This window comes from Ixodes scapularis, unplaced genomic scaffold, assembly GCF_016920785.2.
Source record: "Ixodes scapularis isolate PalLabHiFi unplaced genomic scaffold, ASM1692078v2 PGA_scaffold1__304_contigs__length_218370807, whole genome shotgun sequence".
Taxonomy (NCBI): domain Eukaryota; kingdom Metazoa; phylum Arthropoda; class Arachnida; order Ixodida; family Ixodidae; genus Ixodes; species Ixodes scapularis.
Genome location: NW_024609846.1, coordinates 120,724,623 through 120,745,284, shown reverse-complemented (window position 1 = coordinate 120,745,284; position 20,662 = coordinate 120,724,623). Strand labels below are relative to the sequence as shown.

General features: G+C 51.2%; 1 protein-coding gene across 1 annotated transcript in view; it reads left to right on the top strand.

Moving 5' to 3' along the window:
* LOC120849660 (cytochrome P450 2J2-like) overlaps nucleotides 1–15,859 on the top strand; it is a 69,884-nt gene extending 54,025 nt beyond the window's left edge. The window contains exons 7-8 of the mRNA XM_040221879.1: nucleotides 14,782–14,972; nucleotides 15,620–15,859. Of these exons, the coding sequence (XP_040077813.1) occupies nucleotides 14,782–14,972; nucleotides 15,620–15,801 (373 nt within the window). The 3' untranslated portion in view covers nucleotides 15,802–15,859. The remainder of the gene's footprint in view (nucleotides 1–14,781; nucleotides 14,973–15,619) is intronic.
* Nucleotides 15,860–20,662: the final 4,803 nt, after the last annotated feature.

Below are 20,662 nucleotides of genomic sequence, written 5' to 3'. Positions count from 1 at the left end.
CATTGACCAGACCGTCGGAAACGTTGACATTGAGTGTGAGCATATTGCCACGCTCGTCGGCGAGCGACCGCGTGCGTGGCCGAGTGGTTACCGTGCTTGACTGTCGCGCTGAAAGTCTGGGTTCGATTCCAGTCAGTGGAATGCTCTTTTATTTGTTCTTTCAACATCGCGTTCTAGTGTGTTTGAGAACATTCTTGTATGATCGAGCTCCGAATGTTCCAGTCGCCGAACAACCTAAGCCGATTGTTCCAGAACCCAACGCGCGTACATAAGGGACTCTGCGTGTTGATCTGCAGTCAGTTTCGCCCCAGCGTTCGACTCTGCTGCTACGCCGACTTCGACGCCGCGAAGCTCTATTATTATCTTTTGTACCCTTTTATTTTTGGCACAAGTTCGCCACATTAAACGTTTATTTCTTCCTGTTTATTTCTTGTTTATTGGTCACCACCCGTGATATTTTGGCGGAGGTGCGGGGTACCGCATGCCCGTGCAGCGTTCCCCTCCCAGGGCCCGCAGTGCAAGCCAGATTCCCGGCTCGGTGAGAAGACCACTCAGCGCGGAACCTGAAACTCGGACCAGCCGCCGCACCAAGGGAGAGGATCCTGAGTACGGTTTGCTGCTGGACAAGCCCAAGCCGAAGAAGACGCCGATGGCCAACCAGTCGCAGACCCCCGCCGCTTCTGCCGTCCTCTACCTACCCGTCGCTCCTCGGACACCGGCTCCCTTCCACGGCGAAAGCCACGAAGACATCGACGACTGGGTCCAACAGTATGAACGAGTGGCCCGTCATAACGGGTGGACACCGGAACAGTGTCTGCAGAACGCTTACTTCGCCTTGGAAGCAACCGCCCGGAACTGGTTCGAGAACCACGAAGCATCGATCACTTCCTGGGAGCAACTCAAGGCTGAGTTGCGAAGAACGTTCACGAACCAACAACGAAGAGAACGCGCGGAAGAGCTTCTTCAAGCAAGGATCCAAGGCCCTAACGAGAGCGTCGTTAGCTTGGTGGAAGATGTCCTCCGACTGAGCAACCGCGCCGATCCTGAAGCATCCGAAGCAAAGAAGCTCAGAGTCTTGATGGGCGGCGTGAAGGAGAACATTTTCGGTGGTCTTGTGCGGAGCTCGCCTACCACCGTCGAAGTCTTCATGACGGAGGCCACCAACATCGAACGTGCCCTTCAAGCACGAGCCGCCCACTATCACCGAGTTCCCGGCGTCGGTTCCTTTTCGTCTTTCGGCTGCAACACCACGGACATCCGTGAGATAATCCGGGACGTCGTCCGGGATGAGATCAAGAAACTTCTACCTGCAGCCGCAAGCCCAGCTTCGCCCTCAATTGCCGAGATTGCCAGGGAAGAAGTCCAGCAAGCGCTGCAGCCTGAGGTTCTCGTCAGCACCGCTCCGGAACCACCGACGTTGAGTTACACCGCAGTGGCCCGAAGGCCACCGCCTCCTCGTCGCACCTATGACGCGCCGCCCCGACGTCAGTCTCCTGCGCCGCAGCACGACCGACGCCGCGACGACCAGGTCCAGTACGCCTGCCCGGAGCCTCACGCACCCCGCAAGACCGACGTATGGCGAACACCCGACCGACGCCCTCTCTGCTTCCTTTGCGGGGAAGCGGACCACACCTAACGCCGATGCCCATACCGACGACTCGGGCTACGTGGGTTCCACCCGAACGACCCGCGCCCCCGTCATGGTGAACGCACTACTGAGATCGACGAGTACCTGCGACGACCTCAGTCCCCCGAGCCTGTGTCCCGCCGAGAGTTCCGGTGGCCGTCACCGCGACGTCCAGCTTCGCCGATGCACTGACCAAGACGTGAAAGCCTGTCCCCCCTCGCTCCTCGCCGGGGAAACTAGGCGCGGCAACCCCTGGAGGTGGAGTTGCCGAAGACGACCGACGCCAAGATCCTCCACGAACGTCGGGGGGCCCCCACTCGAAGGCTACCAGAGACCAAGACGACGCCCCTACAGTGGTGTCCAATAACCTAAACGTCGTCATCGACGGCCACGACGCATCAGCACTTGTGGACACCGGAGCAGACTACTCAGTCTTGAGTGGGAGGCTCTCCCGCCGCCTTCGAAAAGTCACGACGCCGTGGGGTGGACCTCAAATACGAACCGCCGGAGGGCATCTTATCACACCAATCGGGAGATGCACTGCTCGCGTCGAGATCCGCGGTGAGACGTGCCCTGTGAAGTTCGTCGTTCTACAAGACTGTTCCAGAGACGTTACTCTCGGCATGGACTTTCTGTGTGAATACGGCGCCGTAATCGACCTTGGTGAGAACAGATCTGCGCAAGCCTGTTCCGTCTTCAGAGAAACCTCGAACAGCGTCAGCCGCCGTCCGAGTTGCTGCCGACCACGTGAACCTGCCGCCGCGATCAAGTGTTGTCGTACCCGTAGTGGCCGATGCAGCTACCTGCGGCGAAGTTGTTCTTGAAGGCAACCTTCAATTACTCCTAGGAAGAGGAATAGGCGTCGCAAGAGGAGTGACTAGACTTCAGGATGGGCGCACCGCGGTCCTCGTGAGAAACTTCCAAAAAGAAACGCAACACCTCACAAGAGGTACTGCTGTGGGCCACGTCGAAGAAATTCGGAACTCCGCCGAAATCGCCACGTTTGCTGAAGAATCATTCCAACCTAAGCAACACATTACGCCTCCAGCGCAGCTCGACATTGACCCCAAGCTTCCAGGCCCAAAACGACGGCAGCTAAGTGACCTCCTCGCCGAATACAGTGACTGCTTCGCGACGTCGTCGAGGGTGCGCCAAACCGCCGTTGCGAAACACCGCATCATTACCGAGGACGACGTGCGCCCTGTGCATCGATCGCTGTACAGAGTCTCCGTTAAAGAAAGGGAGGTGATCCAGGAGCAAGTGCAAGAGATGCTGAACGACGACATAATCCAACCTTCAAGCAGTCCGTGGGCCTCTCCAGTTGTACTGGTTAAGAAGAAGGACGGAGCGCTTAGGTTCTGCGTGGACTACCGGCAGCTGAACGCAGTGACGAAGAAAGACGTCTATCCACTCCCCCGCATCGACGACACGTTAGACCGGCTGCGCCACTCCCGATTCTTTTCATCCATGGACCTAAAGAGCGGCTACTGGCAGATCGAAGTCGACGAACGGGACCGAGAGAAGACAGCTTTCGTCACGCCAGATGGGCTGTACGAGTTCAAGGGGATGCCCTTCGAACTGTGCACGGCTCCAGCAACTTTCCAGCGTGTCATGGACACCGTACTGGCAGGACTGAAGTGGCAGAGCTGTCTCGTCTACCTCGATGACGTCGTAGTGTTTTCCAGCGACTTCGACGAGCACTTGCGACGACTCCGAGCAGTTCTCCCAGCCATACGGACCGCCAGACTCACCCTGAAGCCGTCAAAGTGTCGGTTCGCCTATGACGAACTGAAGTTCCTAGGTCACGTGGTTAGTAACGAAGGCGTTCGCCCCGACCCAGAGAAGACTCGCGCCGTCGCAGCATTTCCAGCACCGACAGACAAGAAGGCCGTGCGAAGGTTTCTTGGACTATGTGCCTACTATCGGCGCTTCATCCGGGATTTTGCAAGGATTTCCGCACCGCTCACAAACCTCACAAAGGACGCCGAGAAGTTCGAATGGACCGAGGAGCAGCAGCAGGCATTCCACGAGCTGAAGCGACGACTGCAGACTCCTCCAATTCTAGGACATTTCGACCAAGATGCGGAAACCGAAATTCACACGGACGCAAGTAACGCTGAACTTGGCGCGGTACTGGTTCAAGTGCAAGAAGGCACCGAGCGAGTTATCACCTACGCAAGTCGGACACTGTCCAAGGCGGAGAAAAATTACTCCACGACTGAGAAAGAATGCCTTGCGGTCGTCTGGGCAATCATGAAGTTTCGTCCGTATTTGTACAGCAGCCCGTTCCATGTAATCACGAACCACCACTCGCTCTGCTGGCTTGCGAACCTCAAGGACCCGTCAGGACGCCTCGCTCGATGGAGTCTACGACTACAAGACTTCAATATGACTGTGGTCTACAAGTCAGGCCGCAAGCACAGCGACGCTGACTGCCTGTCCAGAGCCCCCCTCGAAACACCTTCCGGCAGCAGCAACGACGATGACGACGAGTGCTTCCTAGGTGCAGTGAACACCGACGACATGGCACGACGTCAAAGAGACGATCCTGAGTTGCGCGCGTTAATCGAGCACCTCGAAGGATGGGGGGCTACTGTCCCCCGTGTCTTCTCGAGAGCCCTGTCGACTTTCATCCTCCGACAAGGTGTACTTTATAAGGAGAACTTCGGAGACAACAGCACACCATGACTGCTGGAAATCCCTACCGACCTTAGAGCGGAGATTTTCCAAGCCTGCCACGACGACCCGACGTCCGGACACTTTGGTTACAGCCGTACGCTGGCCCGAATTCTCGAAAGGTATTTCTGGCCCAAGCTGCCGAAGACCGTTCACTTCTACACACGGTCCTGCCACGAGTGCAGCCCATCTGGCATGACGTTTTCCGGCTTTCCAATGCATAGCATTATATTAGCTGTTAAGTTTCCGAGTTCGGCCATGGGCAGCGTTTCAGCTTTGCGCATTGCCTCTTTCTTCTCCTGCGTAGACCTGCATCCAACGATTGTGTCCCGTGCCGCACATGCCACAGCGTTATCTTCGGTTGCAATGGCCGTGTTTGTATTGTAGTAGTACGATTCCTTGTTGGAGTAGTACAAGCGGATGCCACCGGTACAACACGTTTCTGCTTGCTGTGGCGTGACGAACCGACTCTCGATCAATGCGATTTCTTCGGAATCCCATCCTGCGCCATCTCCAATTTTGGTAAGTGTGGTAGAGAACCTGAGATCGTTTTGCCTTACGACCTTCGTGAGGAGAAAGTATGACAAATGGTGCCATGCGATTTCCGTGTTAAACACACTGTTCGTCTTGAAGCGCTTGAAAACCTCGGCGGCACGAACGGGGGAAAGCTGGCGGAGGTCTCCGCAGAGGATGATGTCTAACCCGCCGAAAGGCTCTAGGTATTTGCAAGTGATGATGCGGAGTCGCGAGTCCACTCTCTGAAGTATGTCGGCAGACATCATGCTAACCTCATCGATAATCACGCACCTGACGTTCCTGAACGCATAGCGGAACGTGTTCAACTCGTCCCTCAATCCGCCATCCCTATTGATGGTAAGTCTGAACGCTGTATGTACAGTTATTCCACCAAGCGCGACCGCCGCCTTTCCAGTTGTAGCACAGGCAACATAGGCGTTTACATTATCTGAACCAGCAGGGTTGCAGTATCTGTTGTAGACGTCCATGATGAGACGCAGTACAAATGTCTTCCCGCACCCAGCCACTCCCGTGAAGAAGATTTGTAGTGGCGGAGAGTCCGGTATAGTGAGTCTGTGCACGACTTCTCGGACGATCTCGTACTGCTCCTCATTCGTCTTCCGCATTGTGTTCAGGTACTGATCTCTGCTCATGACGCCTTGGCGCGTGCACACGGCGGGGCACTGTTTAAACGGGGCATTGGATGGGACCGTACCGATGTCTAGGAGATCGGAGTCGTCGTTTTCCATGGCCACCGGGTGCAGTCTCACATCTGGAAGCTCAGAAGTGGCACAATGTTCAACGTCACTTGACTGGAGCATGGAATTACAAACGACACGAATTTGCTCAATGTCTACTTCACTGTGGTAGCGGGCTTTGTTCTGTAGAATGACGTCGATAGTTTGCTCATAAAAACGCTCGAAACAGTTTTGGTCTAAGATGTTTACTTCTTTGCGGAATGGATAGAAGAGCAGGACACGTTCTCGCTTGAAGTTGGCTGAATCGTCTACGGAGTAACCGCGGTAGCGAAGTATCCGTCCTTGATTCCTCTTTCTGCAGGTATATATGTTGTACTCGGTAGCGAACTCTGCCAGAGTAACGGCTTCCAATTCGGGAACGCGGTATCCGTAGCGCTCGATCATCGTCCGTTTCCAAACATTCCTGCTTGATTCTACTAAGCCTTCCTGCACCATCTGAGCGTTAGACTTCCGAATGCGCGTCCTCTCCTCGGGCCATGCAAAGTTCACGAAGATAACTTTGCGACTCGCCTCCAACATATCCTGGTTCAGGAAACACCAGGCGGCCTCCTGTGCGGACAGTTCGATGGCATTCAGCCTCTTCACACCCAGATGTCTCAGTGCCTGAGAATAGGCCATGTCCGCCTTCTCCTTGACAATTTCTTGCACTGCCCTATTTAGGTTTGACATACCTCGGTTGGCCTTGTTTACATATTCCACCACGTAGGCAGCACACGCGTACATGTCGAGGACGATCTGAAGATCCATGTTAGAATCGAGAATTGATGCAACCCATGGGTTAAAGTAAATCACCCACTTTTGATGCACAGAACGGGGTAGCATGATGGTGGCACGAGGAGTGCCTGCTCGGAGGACAGAAATGTACTCCGCCTTGTCCGCGACACCGTGATGCTCCCAAAACTGCTCCATATAGTCATAATTTGTCGTTTCCAGGGCCTGATGCATGGCCTCGTACTTGTTTAGGAGGCTCTCATATTGCTTCTTCTGCGCTTCATTGTCCACAGTGGGGAAAGGGAAAACGACCATGCATCCATCGATGGGCATAAAAGGCGCGTTAAAGCGGCATCTGGTCGTGTTGTGCTTGTAGCAGGTATGCATGTGTTGGTGCACCTGAGTCCGCTCCCGCTTCAAATATCCGCTGTCGATGGACGCGATCGCGTCCATCGACAACGCAGAACGTTGGCCACTTCAAGAGTCTGGGGCATGAGCATCGAGAGCTCCTCGTTGGGCGCGTTATGAAGCCAGAGGAGAATATGCGCGTGTGCCGACCCGCAATGCTGAAATTCGATCCGCTTAAAGTAGTTGACGACTATGTACGGCCTAAAAGGCGATACACGGGTGTTGCGGAGAATGTTGAGAATGACACGCACGAATCGGTGGAGGTATATGACACAGACCAAAGGATCGTCATTCACCAGCTGAGCTGGATAAATGCTGTTCATTTGCTCCAGTGGTACTCCGATCTCTCCGGGCTTCAACCGAAGGCGTTGAAGCAGCTGCACAAGGTCCGGCCTGTGAATTTCCGAGGCAGAAAAAGTGAGGAACGCGGTCGGCTTACCTAACTGCCATATCATAGCAAAGAGGTCTTTCTTGCGTTTTGGCCAGTACTGCACGGTGTTGGGTGGACCATGCATGAAAGCCATGTCGCGCTCGACCGCTTGCTGCACAAAATCCTTGTCGAGCAACTGTTGCTTCGTTAGTGTTTCCAGTGCCTTTATGTTACGGAAGGCCACACACTTGTCACCGGCTACTCGGTGCCTAAACACCTTCATGGCCATGTACAGTACGTGCTGCGGGGTGGCCCCTCGACGGTCTGATCTGCGGATCTCACACATGGCGTGCATGAAGACTGTCGGTTTTGCGCTGGCATCTACTCGGCGCGGCTCTCCGAGATATATCTGTGGGAACGAGAGCTCCTCTGCATGTTCGTCGTAAAGGATGCTCACGGGCCTTTTTCCCTCACCTGGCGCAATCGCTAGAAACTTGTCTTCGTCCCATACGAGAGTGTGCTGAGCCAGCGTCATGGCTGTAGCCACTTGGATCGGACCGTTCAGGTCTGAGCATTGCGGGAGCAACTCAATCTCGCCGTGTTCGTCCACTTCCACGATATCACCCAAACGGGCCCAATCGCACTTTATATTATAATGCTTGTACGGCGTGCTATCGCACAGCAGCTTAAGCCACGGCAGCAGATCACATTTCCTTACTTCCCCTGCCAGGTACGTCGTCTTCGCAAGCATACGCCGCTTCAAATGTACATTGAGGGCTCGGTCTTGCTCGATGGCACGAGGCAACACTGTTACCATGTCATCCACATCAACACAGACGTTCACTACGAGTCCCTTAATGTCGTGTTGACCTCAACCGTGCAGCAGCCGTCGTAGTTGCATGAAAGGAATTCGTGGAGATATGAGTCTCTCACTCACCGTGTTCAGTTGTGGAAGGTGGGCTGGCTTCGGGGGATATACATAACCGTTTCTTGAGGAAAGATGAGGAATATGACCCTTGTGCACTGATTGCATGCTGGTCCAGCACAGTTTGAATTGGGTTAGGTCCGAGTTTGGAAATGATTGCTCTAGGGTCTCGTGACATCTGTCCGGTAGCGGTTGCAAGTCGTTTTGGAATCAGAGCCTATCACAGACTGAACACACGCTCCCAAACGGGTTGTCTCTGAACAGCTGTTGGAAAATGTTTGTTGCACCGTCAGGCTTAGCGATTGCTGCCTTTTGCTTGGCTTCCGGTTCGGCGGCGCACACTCCTGCCTGCTCTCGGCAGCGGCGATGAGCCTCTGCTTCGGCGTTGCGCACTTCCGGGTCCTCTCGATAGCGGCTCCTGGCTTCCGCTTCGGCGGCGCTCACCCCTGGATGCTTTCGGCGGCGGCGATGAGCCTCTGCTTCGGCGTTGCGCACTTCCGGGTCCTTTCGACAGCGGCTCCTGGCTTCCGCTTCGGCGGCGCTCACTCCTGGCTGCTCTTGGCGGCGGCGATGAGCCTCTGCTTCGGCGTGTCGCACTTCCGGGTCCTCTCGATAGCGGCTCCTCGCTTCCGCTTCGGCGGCGCTCACTCCTGGCTGCTCTCGGCGGCGGCGATGAGCCTCCGCTTCGGCGTTGCGCACTTCCGGGTCCTCTCGATAGCGGCTCCTGGCTTCCGCTTCGGCGGCGCTCACTCCTGGCTGCTCTCGGCGGCGGCGATGAGCCTCTGCTTCGGCGTTGCGCACTTCCGGGTCCTCTCGATAGCGGCTCCTGGCTTCCGCTTCGGCGGCGCTCACTCCTGGTTGCTCTTAATGGCGGCGATGAGCCTCTGCTTCGGCGTCGTGCACTTCCGATTCCTCTCGATAGCGGCTCCTGACTTCCGCTTCGGCGGCGCTCACTCCTGGCTGCTCTCGGCGGCGGCGATGAGCCTCTGCTTTGGCGTTGCGCACTTCCGGGTCCTCTCGATAGCGGCTCCTGGCTTCCGCTTCGGCGGCGCTCACTCCTGGCTGCTCTCGGCGGCGACGATGAGCCTCTGCTTCGGCGTCGCGCACCTCCGGGTCCTCTCAATAGCGGCTCCTGGCTTCCGCTTCGGCGGCGCTCACTCCTGGCTGCTCTCGGCGGCTGCGATGAGCCTCTGCTTCGGCGTCGCGCACTTCCGGGCCCTCTCAATAGCGGCTCCTGGCTTCCGCTTCGGCGGCGCTCTTTCCTGGCTGCTCTCTGCGGCGGCGATGAGCCTTTGCTTTGGCGTCGCGCACTTCCGGGTCTTGTCGACGGCGCCGTTTAGCTTCAGCTTCGGCGGCACACACTGCAGGATCTTGGCGCCGGCGGCGCTGAGCCTCTGCTCGGGCAGTGCGTTTAGCAGCAGCTGCTTCATCTGAGTCGCTCATTTTGTGAAAAACAACTGCCTGATTACGTCCCGTCGTCGTCGTCGTTGTGATATCACTCATGCTGGATCATGGCGCCGGCGGCGCTGAGCCTCTGCTCGGGCAGCACGTTCAGCAGCAGCTGCCAAAGCCCCTCTATCGTGAGAAAAGTGGGGGCATTGATTGTTGTGGAAATGCTCGAGACACGTGCCGCGCGCCAATTCTGGGAAGAACATGGCATCTGAAATCTAGCTTGAATCTGCGCTGAGCCGCCATGATCTTTCCAAAGTCTGCACGTTGCACGTGCCTTGTACATCGACGCACCGTGCGCTACTTTTAAGACATGAAGGGGCTTTTAGTTTCTTTTTGTTCTTTTATTTTCGTGCTGCAGGGTTTTTCAATTATTTAAGTTTGGCGGAGAGGTACCGCGTGGGGCTACTGAACGAAAAGACTACGGTTCGAAGCCGGCCGAGGGACAAGAGAGAAGAGTCTTTTAAAATCATTTTTCGGAGTAATGAAAATTCGGATTCGTCCCCCCTGCTCATCCTCCCTGCTCCCCTCCTGCCTCCTCCTCCCCTCACGGGGGTCACGTGATCTCGGGAGGAAGGAGGGGGTCACGTGACCCCCGGCCCTGGGGGCCGCGTGATCTGGGGGTGTCGCGTGACCTGAGGGTCACGTGACCTGGGGGGTCACGTGACCTGGGGAGTCACGTGATCTGGGGGTGTCGCGTGACGTGGGGGGTCACTTGGTCAATGTACGTTCCATGTTTGTGAGAGAGTGCCCCTGGAATTTGTAAACTTGGCTAAATCGATTACTTTTCCCCCTTCCCCCTTCCCCCATCTAATGTTTATTTTTGTGCTACAAGTGTGATGGTGAAAAAAACATTTGTATGTACATGCTGTCCTCTTTCGCTGCTGTGGGGAGGCAGAGGCTGGTCAAGCAACAACTGAGCTGCTTTTTTCTCTGTCTCCCCTCTTTAAATGGAGAGAAATAAAGGGTTTAAGTTTGAGGTCACGTGATCCCCCGAGGCCACGTGACCTTGGGGGCGTCGCCGGGTTGCATGCAACCGCCGGAGTCGCCGGGTTGCATGCAAGGCAACTCCGGGGGTTGCTTGCAACGCGGGTTGCATGCAACTGGGGCTGAATGCAATTTGGGTTGCATGCAACGTATTTTTACGTAGATGGCGGCGAGTGGCTTGCAACGCGGGTTGCATGCAACCTGAGTTGCATGCAACGCGTGGTCACGCTGACGGCGACGCCGACGGTGACGGCGACGCCGACGGTGACAGGCGACGCCGTTCAAGCCGGGAACGGACGCCTAAGAGCTGCGCTCTAAAAGCCAGAATTAATACAAAAGGAATGTCGTCGGACTTGAATCTAGGTCACGGTAGCTGACTTGAGCTAAAAGGTTCTGGCATCGCACCCACGAATCTTCACGCAGAAAATTTCTGAAAGCGGGAATCCAGAAAGGGTGGATTGTCACACACAAAAAAAGTAAAAAAGTGCCGCGTTAGGTCCTGAAATAGCCCAAATATCGCCACATAGCCAACCGCCCAATTTCGACGCCAAATGCATGACAAAGTAGCCCAATTGGGCTATTAATAGCCCAACCTGGCAACCCCGCGGTTGGAGATGCAAGCCGATGAGTCACTTCGAACGAACCATGATTCCACGAACCTGCTTGGACCCCACCTTTGTTCACGCGTCAGAGTGGACGCATTCTCAAAGTCGAAACTGTGACCCGAATTCCAACAATGGTCTAGCAGTTCCGTCTTCGCTCTTGTCGTATGCGTGGCCTTCGCCGCGTTCCTTTTGTGTTCGTTTAGGCGAGAGCAGCGCCTCCGGCCTGTCTCCCCAATGTAGGATGCGTCACAGTCTGGACAGTTCACTTTATAGACCTTTTCTTTAATGTCGCCGCCATCTTGGGATTTGCGGAGCCGACGACGCCGTCTAGCGGCTTAGAAAAAGAAATACCGGCTAGTTCTGGCAGCACAGCTATCTGGGTAGGCAACGGTGTGGGTATGGGGGAACTTGGCTAGACTTGGCTATGGTGGGCTGCAATAACTTGGTTGGAGCTTGTCCGGTTGAATCCAGCTGGCTACTCCCAGGCCAACACCTTGCCTCCTTGAGAGAACGAGGACGAAAACGGTGGGGTATTTTGATTGAGTTTCCACAGCGAAGTATATAGGAGCAGTTTAATGTAGTCTATGCAGGTAAGCTCTCGACATTTGATAGCTCCATCTTGAGTGGTGGCATGTAAACTTTTTCATACCTTTCAGATACCACGGGGCTTGCAGTGATAACCTAAGTGGACCACCTGCACCGGGGATTAAAATTGGTCCTCTTGTCGTAGACGAAGTGGTCGTGAGCTTAAGCGTGACGTTGATTCTGATACGAATCTCTCGCGATTCAAGCTCGCAATCGACTGACTTCATGAATAAGGATTCTTGGGGAAAATGCGAAGCTCGATAACATTGCAGCCACACTCGCGCTGCAGCTTCTTGTGCTCATGGCACACTTGCTGCTATTGTTCTTATGCTATTTAAAATTATTTATCCATCGACCACGCAGTGGTAGCCAGACAACCGTAGATTTTCAGAAATTGCAGCGCGGTAAAAAGGAGCACTCGGAACTAACTCATGCACGACGTCCGTTTTTAAGCCTTTTCGCCCATACCCTTGGCGGTTGCATACCCTGTGTCAGCGGGCAATCCAAAAATGCACCAGGTCGAGGGTACGTCAGTTACTGGCTGGTTTGAGGTTATGCGGAAAAGGTCTATACACAACACCGCACTGCGACTCTGGGAGGGGGGTAATCTTTAGGTCTAGAAATGAGGTCACGTGTTTACGATGGGGTTTGAAAGCCGTGCGGATATCCAAAGGGGCGAGGGCCCTGCGAATGGACTCAGAAACACCTTTCCAATAGCTTATTGTTACTTGCCCTGTCCTAAGTCGTCCATTATCCTGACTTCTTTGTCCCATCTGTTTGCGCGTGCTATGAATAAAAAGTTTCCGATAATTCCGCTTCATTAACAGGTCAACAATAACAGCGTCTTCAGAAGCGCGCAATTGAGGATTAGAAGAAACGCGTTCGGACCGATGTAGAAGGGTTTTTACGACAGCCCTTTTATGTTCGATAGAATGATGTGAGTTAAAGCTTAAGAGGTTGCCTGTATCGCAAGCTTTGCGGTACGCTGTTGTATCTAAGCGACCGGTACTATTTCGGAACAAATTCACGTCCAGAAAAGGCAGCGCACCGTTCTATTCAACTTCATGTGTGAATTAGATTGATGATTCAAAGCTGTTTAAAGCTAAATGAAAGTCAGCAACATGGTCCTTGTTTAAAATTACAAGGGTCTCGTCCACATACCGTTTGTAAAACCCTATCGGGTGCACACTCTGTTCAAGGACAGTTTCTTCCACATACTCCATAACAAGATTTGCCATTGCAACAGAAATTGGGCTACCTATTAGACATTTTTCAATTTCGTGATAAATTTGTCCGCGAAACGTAAAATTCGACTGTTTAAGACAAGAATGCAGCAAAATTACAATATCATCCACCGCTAACTATGTGCGTGAGGTGAGGCTGTCGTTCTTACGTAGGCGTGTTTCGGCTATCTCAACAGCCCGAGAGGTGGAGACATTCGTGACCAAGGACACAACATCAAATGAAACCATTATGTCGTCTTCGTCTAGGACGTGATCCCGAGCTAGGCCCACGCAACCTACATTGGCGAGACAGGCCGGAGGCGCTGCACTCGCCCAAACGAACACAAAAGGGACGTGGCGAAGGCCACGCATGCGACAAGAGCGAAGACGGAACTCGTATATTATTTTTGGAATACGGGTCACAGTTTCGACTTTGAGAATGCGTCCACTCTGGCGCGTGAACAAAGGTGGGGTCCACGGAGGTTCGTGGAATCATGGTTCATCCGAAGTGACTCATCGGCTTGCAACTCCAACCGCGGCCCCCTCCCCGGTGTGTACGCGGACTTGCTTAAATAGGACTGTTGAAGATTTTCCCCTCATTCCTGCTTGAAGGTTTCCCTGATGATGTTTCTCGCATGGGAGACGAAACGTTTGATTAAATTGTTCATTTTGTTAAGTAAAGTCGGCGCAGTTTTTTTATCATTATGATTCCCGGCTTTTGGAATATTTTTGCGTAAATGTACATGTGTAATATTGATGGCGTTTTTAACTATTGGATATGGAAGATATCAAGCTCTAAATGTACATCATGATGCTTTCTGACGCTTTAGTCAAGCGAAATGAACAAGGGCATTAAATTGTGTAACGTTGTGGCAGAATAATGGTAAATACAGTTGGGTTAATAACGACCTTCTACTGCTAATTTATATATGTGTCAAAAAAAGAAAACATAAAAAAATCACAAGGGATTACTTTTTATGTGTTAGCCTGAAAAAATACCTATTTTAATATTTTAGGTAATGCATATAATTACAAAACTGGTAGCACTTCGGGCTGTGTCAAAAAGTGTTAATTAAAAAAAAAAGTGTACCAAACAAGGACCTTGCAACAACCAAACGCAAACAATGCAATCCTAATTTAAGGGCCATTCAGCTTAAACATGAACGTTCACAAACTTATCCCCCTAACACGTACCATATCAGCATCTCACGCGGACTAGCACGTCTATCAATACATATCAAACGAAACATTTTCGAACTTTTCTGCTTTGTAACTAAAGTTCGCCATCCAAACTCTTCCACTCTTCAATTTTTATAAAGTTCACTTAAAGGAAAACAGAAGAGGTTATTGAAAAGAAAAACAAGTTAGAGGTGAATTCGAGCGTATCTTTGTTTTGTGAATTTGAATATTAAAAGCTTTTGAGTCGAACTAATCAATGGATGCGAAAAAAGTCCGAAAAGGACAACCGCTGGGCATGACGTCATACCCAGAGGTTTCAGCTGTCTTGTGTTTGCCGCTTGTGAAGGAACGCGTGCAGCGCTTTTGGCTGCTCGGGTGAAGCCTGCGGAAAGCGCGCAAATGTTGACATCTTGGTTTAATGCGTCATGATGCCCTCCTCGCACCGAATGCGAGGGGAAAGAGAGGTTTCAGCGCAATTTTGAAATCACTCTTCTGGTATACTTGGCGCAACAATCTGGAATATAGTTTTGAGATTCGTAAGCCTGGAGGCTAAATAAAGACGATTCAAGTGTTTTTCTCAAATACAGAAAGAACCCCATCAGTTTTCCTTTATTTTAATTTCTATTATAAAACCTTTTTGTTGATATTAAAAATAAAAGTGTGCTGGCAGTAAAAAAAATGCTGTTGCTGCTGTATGGACTACACGTTCTCACAAATATGCCCATTTTACGTTAAAGATTGTCTGACCTCTTATTTCTGTAGAGTAAAAAAAGACACCTTCATCGGGGAGTACCTGATTCCCGAAGGAACGATGGTTATGGCGAATGTTATGGCAGTACACAGAAATCCAGAGCTTTGGGAAAATCCGGACCGATTTCATCCAGAGCGATTCTTAACAGCCGACGGCAGTGAACTCTCGAAGAAACCGGAACACCACATCGCGTTCTCGCTTGGTGAGAAAGTACAATCAATCAATCAATCAATCAATCAATCAATCAATCAATCAATCAATCAATCAATCAATCAATCAATCAACCAATCAATCAATCAATCAATCAATCAAACAACACACAAACTATTGATTGATTGATTAATCGATCGATCAAGATAATGTGCTTAAATGATATTGACCCAACCTAAATTAACGTCGCACGCTTAGATAGAGTAGAAGATAAGGGCAGGAGGAGAAAACAGAGAGGTTAACCAAGGCGGCCTGCTTTGGTTGACTACTTTGATTTGGGGAAGGGCATGAGGAGATAAAAGAAGGAGGAAAAAGCGGTAGAGGAGGTAAAGGTAACATACTAGCACTCACGTTAACACTGTGAGGGCAGAATCAATAATCAAGAGAATGCCGCAGTTTCCAATATGGCGCTAAAAACCAAGAAACTGAAAGTGCGTGCTGGCTTGTCACCAATGTTCACCCAAATCACTCGAGTTGTACGCGCCAGCGTGAAGTTCAGTTGCGCACATGTACCCTTACAGGAATTATAAAACGGATAGTCATCTATACGACAACAAATAATGAACAGTAGATAACTGTTCAACGCTTAGAGTCCACTTCTTTCAATATACAAAAAGTGCCGTACATTACTGCTTCCAGGAAAAAGAATTTGTCCTGCAGAGATGCTGGCGAACGTCGAAATGTTCCTGTACCTGGCGACCATTCTGCAGAAGTTCAGTGTGCTTCCTGATTATGGAGCACAGCTGCCTGATCTCGGGTGCCTTTCCACATCATCTCGTCATCCTTCTATAAAGATGCTGCGCTTCGTCAGTCGCCGATAGCCGTGGCGATTAGCGAGGTTTCCTCAATGTGCTGCGGATTGTGATGATTTATGATGTCTTTTTTGTTCATTTATAAAACGTTTTCTCTCTTTAGAGTATAGACAATATAAAATGGATTTGCTAATACAAATCTTAATGCTGTACGGCTTCATTATTTCATATCTAGCTAAGAATGTGTTTTCGCAAAATATGTGATTAAAAATCTTTTATAATTATGCACAACAGTTCAATATATAACACACCATTACCATGAGGTATACTTTCGCAATCTGGTACGATATGTAGGAATATAAAGAAACACTGAAAAAACTTTTTTGTAAAAATCGTAGATGAAACACACATTTCACAAAATATCATTTATTACAAGAAAACGTATTTTGGGAGCAATATTTATGCCACTTGATGCAATTTAGGTGGCGAAGGTGGAGGTCGCGGTCCGCTAAACCCCGCCCGTGCTTGCACCGTGCTTAGATCTCAAATTTACTGGAGAGAACTACCGTGCGAAATTTTGGCTGTAAAAGTGTTTCTCTGCGCTATAATAGTATTTTAATTGACACACGCTTTAGAGCGCAGCTCTTAAGCGCACGTTTCTGGCTCGAGCGGCGTCGCCGTCGGCGTAACCGCGCGTTGCATTGTGGGATGTTTCTCATAATGGCGTCTCAAGGGCAAATTTTTCCGCTAAATTTGGTGGAAAATTTTCCCGCTCAACTTAGAGGGGAAAATTTAGCGCTAAATTTAGCGGAAAATTTTACCCCAGTGATGTCACACGTGAGGCCACTCAAACTGGGAAAATGTTTCCGCTAAAGATAGTGGGAAAATATTTCCGCTATCACCAGCAAATAGTCGAAGCAACAGATTCCTGCACTCTTTCACATAATTTACAAGGGCGCTGGGGCTCGGGGCAACAATAATATATCGGCAGTCGTTTCGGTAACACTATTAGCCACGAGAAGTTCGCGTGGCGCCCCCTTACGGCGAACCGGGGTGACGTCACGGCGAGGAGAGAATTTTTCCGCGGCTCGCCCCGCTCGCCCTGTGGAGGATGTGACGACGCCAGCTGTCGGCGCGCTCGTTTCTATTTAATTTTTTTTTGCGTGGTTTTCGTAGGAAGTGTAAATGTTTTTATGTGCCTTTATTGAGGTATGGCCTGTAGCTACATACGAAACTTCAACCAACATTTTAAGCATGGTCGACAGGGCAGGCAACGCATGAATCGCAGCTGGTATGTGAAAATAAAGAAATATCACCACAATTGCAGGAGCATCACTATAGATTTACATCTCGCACAGTAAATGCCGCTGATGGTCTGAATGAATTGGCAGGTTATGTATACTATTTTTTGTTTTGTATCTCCGTTTTTAAACAAGATCGCCGAAGCATAAAAGCGGCATGCTACTCGGGCAACATGCTAAATACAGCCTGGGCCATGGGGAGAGAATCACAAGTAAGACAGCCCAAGTGCAGGGGCAAAGTAAAAAAGCAAGGAACATTATATAAATTGCTCGCATTTGAGCTTTGCTGGATTCGGATAGTATTTCAATGGACTACACAGGTGATATCTGTGGACTCGTTTATATCAACCCTCAAGTAATGTATAACAAACGTAAGTGAAGGTGTCTAGCTCGTTATTAGTCCGTTAAGCCCTAAAATTGAGATTTTACTTAAATCGAATTGTTCCTGAAGCTAAAATACCAGAAGCTTTTCTCACGCAGACTGCCGCCCTTCACAGGTTCCACATTTTGTGCTACTAGTGCTGCAACTACCACTGGACAGACGTTCGAATGCTTGCTTTTACTCCTGTCTTCCTCTGTTGTAAGACAGTCCAGCTGTAGGGAGTTTGGAGGCTGAGGAAGCTTTTGAGGCCTGCAGCAGTGTCTCTTTTAATTGTAAATGACAATTCAGACTAAACGGTGTATTTTCCGAATACTCAAGGCTGGAATAAAAATGTTCAGAAGAAGTATAAACATTCCAAATTACGGCACTATTGCTGTGCATATTTTGGGTAGTTCAATACATATCATACAGGCAACTGCGGGCAATTCGGCCGTTTTTGGCTGCAACCGTACAAACTAATTTCCAGTAATTGTGCATAATTAATATGCCTGCGTACGTATATAAACTATATACTTTAAACGACTACATTTTCGCGGGGGCCTAATTTTCGCGAATCACCTCCAATTCGCGAAAAATACGTCCCGCGAACAATTCGGGCAATATGTGAACGCCACGGAAGCTACACTCGATTCGCGAAAATTAGAACCCGCGAATAATTTCAAATTTACAGCTTTGGCCCAATTCGCGAAAATTTGAACCCGCGAAAATTAATTCGTTTACAGTAATTAATTTACGAAGGAGCTACATTTATGTAAAACAACCCTGTTCCATGAGCATTTCAAAGATAATCAGAGAGGGCCTTTAAAACATCTGCGAACCAGCGCATGCAGAGTGGCAGCGCAAAGTCGGGGTCGCGAGCTAATTTGCCGACCACCCAAAGGCCCATGATATAAATGCCACTTCCAATGCCTTAAAGCGGGATGTAATATCGTCCTAAATCATGAACATGCAAGGGACAGAATTCCAGCGTCTGAAACACTTGCGCCACCGCTCCACCTACCCCTCGCAAGATTGCCTTGTGTCGTGTGGAGGGACGGGGATGTTCATCGGCGGAATTGCCTCCGCTGATAGCTTTCGGGATTTGTAAACCAATTTTAAAAGTAAAAGGGACGAGCAGGCCTATAAAATGTACGGAAGCACTTTAATATCGGCCTAACTCAACGTCTTGTAGACCGGGTAAACGAAGTCCAGCTCCTCGAAGAGCTTGCGGCACACAACGCCAACCCAGGAAACCGGTGCTGGGAAGCGAGCCGATGCGAGATCGCGGAGCGGAGTACTCCCCCTGACGTCACGGTACGCCTCACCCAATCAGGGCGCGGCGACCGCAGCGACGCTTGTGTTCGCTCTCGGGGCTAATAGTCAGTTACAGGTTAAGAAGGTAGCGGCAAATGCCCCTCAAAGGGAATCAGGTATCCCTCCGCCACCTTTGCATCCAATAGCGTCCCACCGTTTCCGTGACGTCGCGGACAACGCGCGAGGAGGGTCTTGCCTTTCTGTACATATTTGCTTTATCTTTCGACTTTGACTTAGCATTGTGGAAGCCACGAGAGGGAGATTAGAGTTCTCCCCCACCGACGGAAACAAATCGACTTTCGGGGATTAGCTTCCCCCCCGATGGATACAAAAGCTGCTTTCAGGGGCTCGGTTCCCCCTCCGATGAATACAAAGGTCGCTTTCTTAAAAAGTGGGATCGGAGACAAGTGGGAATCCATTGAAGCGGAACAAGGAGCGTTTCCAGTGAACTCTTCTTTCGACTGCGGAGAGATTTGAAACGGGCGCATCACACTTGTGGGAGGAGCTTCTCCTACCTTCTTGACTTGTAACCGACTATAGTACCTATCCTTGAAACAATCTGAACCAAACCAAACGAAAAGCGGAAGGTTGTAACACATTGTCGACGGGATTTATCCTTGCCCACTGAGATTCCCTGGCCGTGCGCTGGCTTTTGCAGCTGAAGCTGGAAGAGCAGGTAGTGCCATGGTCCCGGTGGTGGTTAGGTCTTCAGCGATGGCACGGTCGGCCCACGTGCTATACTTGGCAGCGTCAGCTTGTTTTTCGGGCTTGTCCGGCGACACGGAAAAGTCCACGGTGTGTGGTGATGGTGAGAAGGTCAGCTGTCTCACTGTCAACTGTCAGCTGCAGGTACGCTTGGTCTAAATCAAGCTTGGAAAACCTTGCACACCTGCCAGCTTCGCGAAAAGTTCCTCAGGTGTGGGTAGGGGGTAGCTTTCCCAACGGACCACAGGGTTTACCGTACTCTTGTAGTCGCCACAGATTCGTACTGTGCCATCCTTTTTTACCACAGGTACTATTGGAGTCGCCCAACTGGAATGTCGGACCGGTTCCAAAATGGCTTGCCTGATGAGCTTGTCCAAGGCTTCATCCACTTTTGGTAGTAAGGCAAAGGGAACTGGACGCGGTTTGAAAAACTTGGGCTGGGCAGTCGGTTCCACTTCGACTCGAACTGGTGGTCCCTTGCTCTTGCCTAGACCTGGTTGGAAAACGTCGGCGTGACGACTCAGCACTGCCGCGCTGGACGGGCTCTGATTGCTCGTTGCTTCTTCCAGCTGATTGACTCTCAGCTCAATCCCAAGAGCCTTGAACCAGTCTCGGCCAAGCAAGCCTACGCCTGCTCCCTTGATCACGACGAGACGCAGTCGTTTTTGACGCCCTTTATAGGTGACTTGGACCATCACGGAGCCTAGCACCTTCAATTCCTGCTGGTTGTACGTGCGAAGACGTAGTTCACACTGTCGCAGCTTGTGCTTGGACAACCGCAGCAGACGCATAGTTCTCTCGTTGATCACGGAGCACACCGCTCCTGAGTCGACTTCCATCTCGAGAGGGTTCCCGTTCACTTCTACGACCACGCGGATAGCAGGTTCCTCGGCAGTCATTTGGAAGATGCCGAAAACATCCGCTGTTTCACTGTCGCGCCGCCGGCCGTTCTGGCGGCTGCCACCTGTAGGCCTAGGCGTCGGTGAGAACTGTTTCGCTTTTCGTCGACAAACTTTCCCGATATGGCCCCGCTGCTTGCAAAAGTGGCACTGTGCGTGTCGAAAACGACACTCGTCCGGTGCGTGTGACCCTCCACAGCGAAAAACTTGCCAGCGTCTTGCTGTGACTTCGACGCAGTCCTCTCTCTTGCTGCCTCGGCATTAGGCTTAGCTCTCGGAGCCATTTGCTTACCAACACGATACACATCGCGGCTCTCTGCGGACGCCCCCCTGATCTTTTCTGTCAGGTG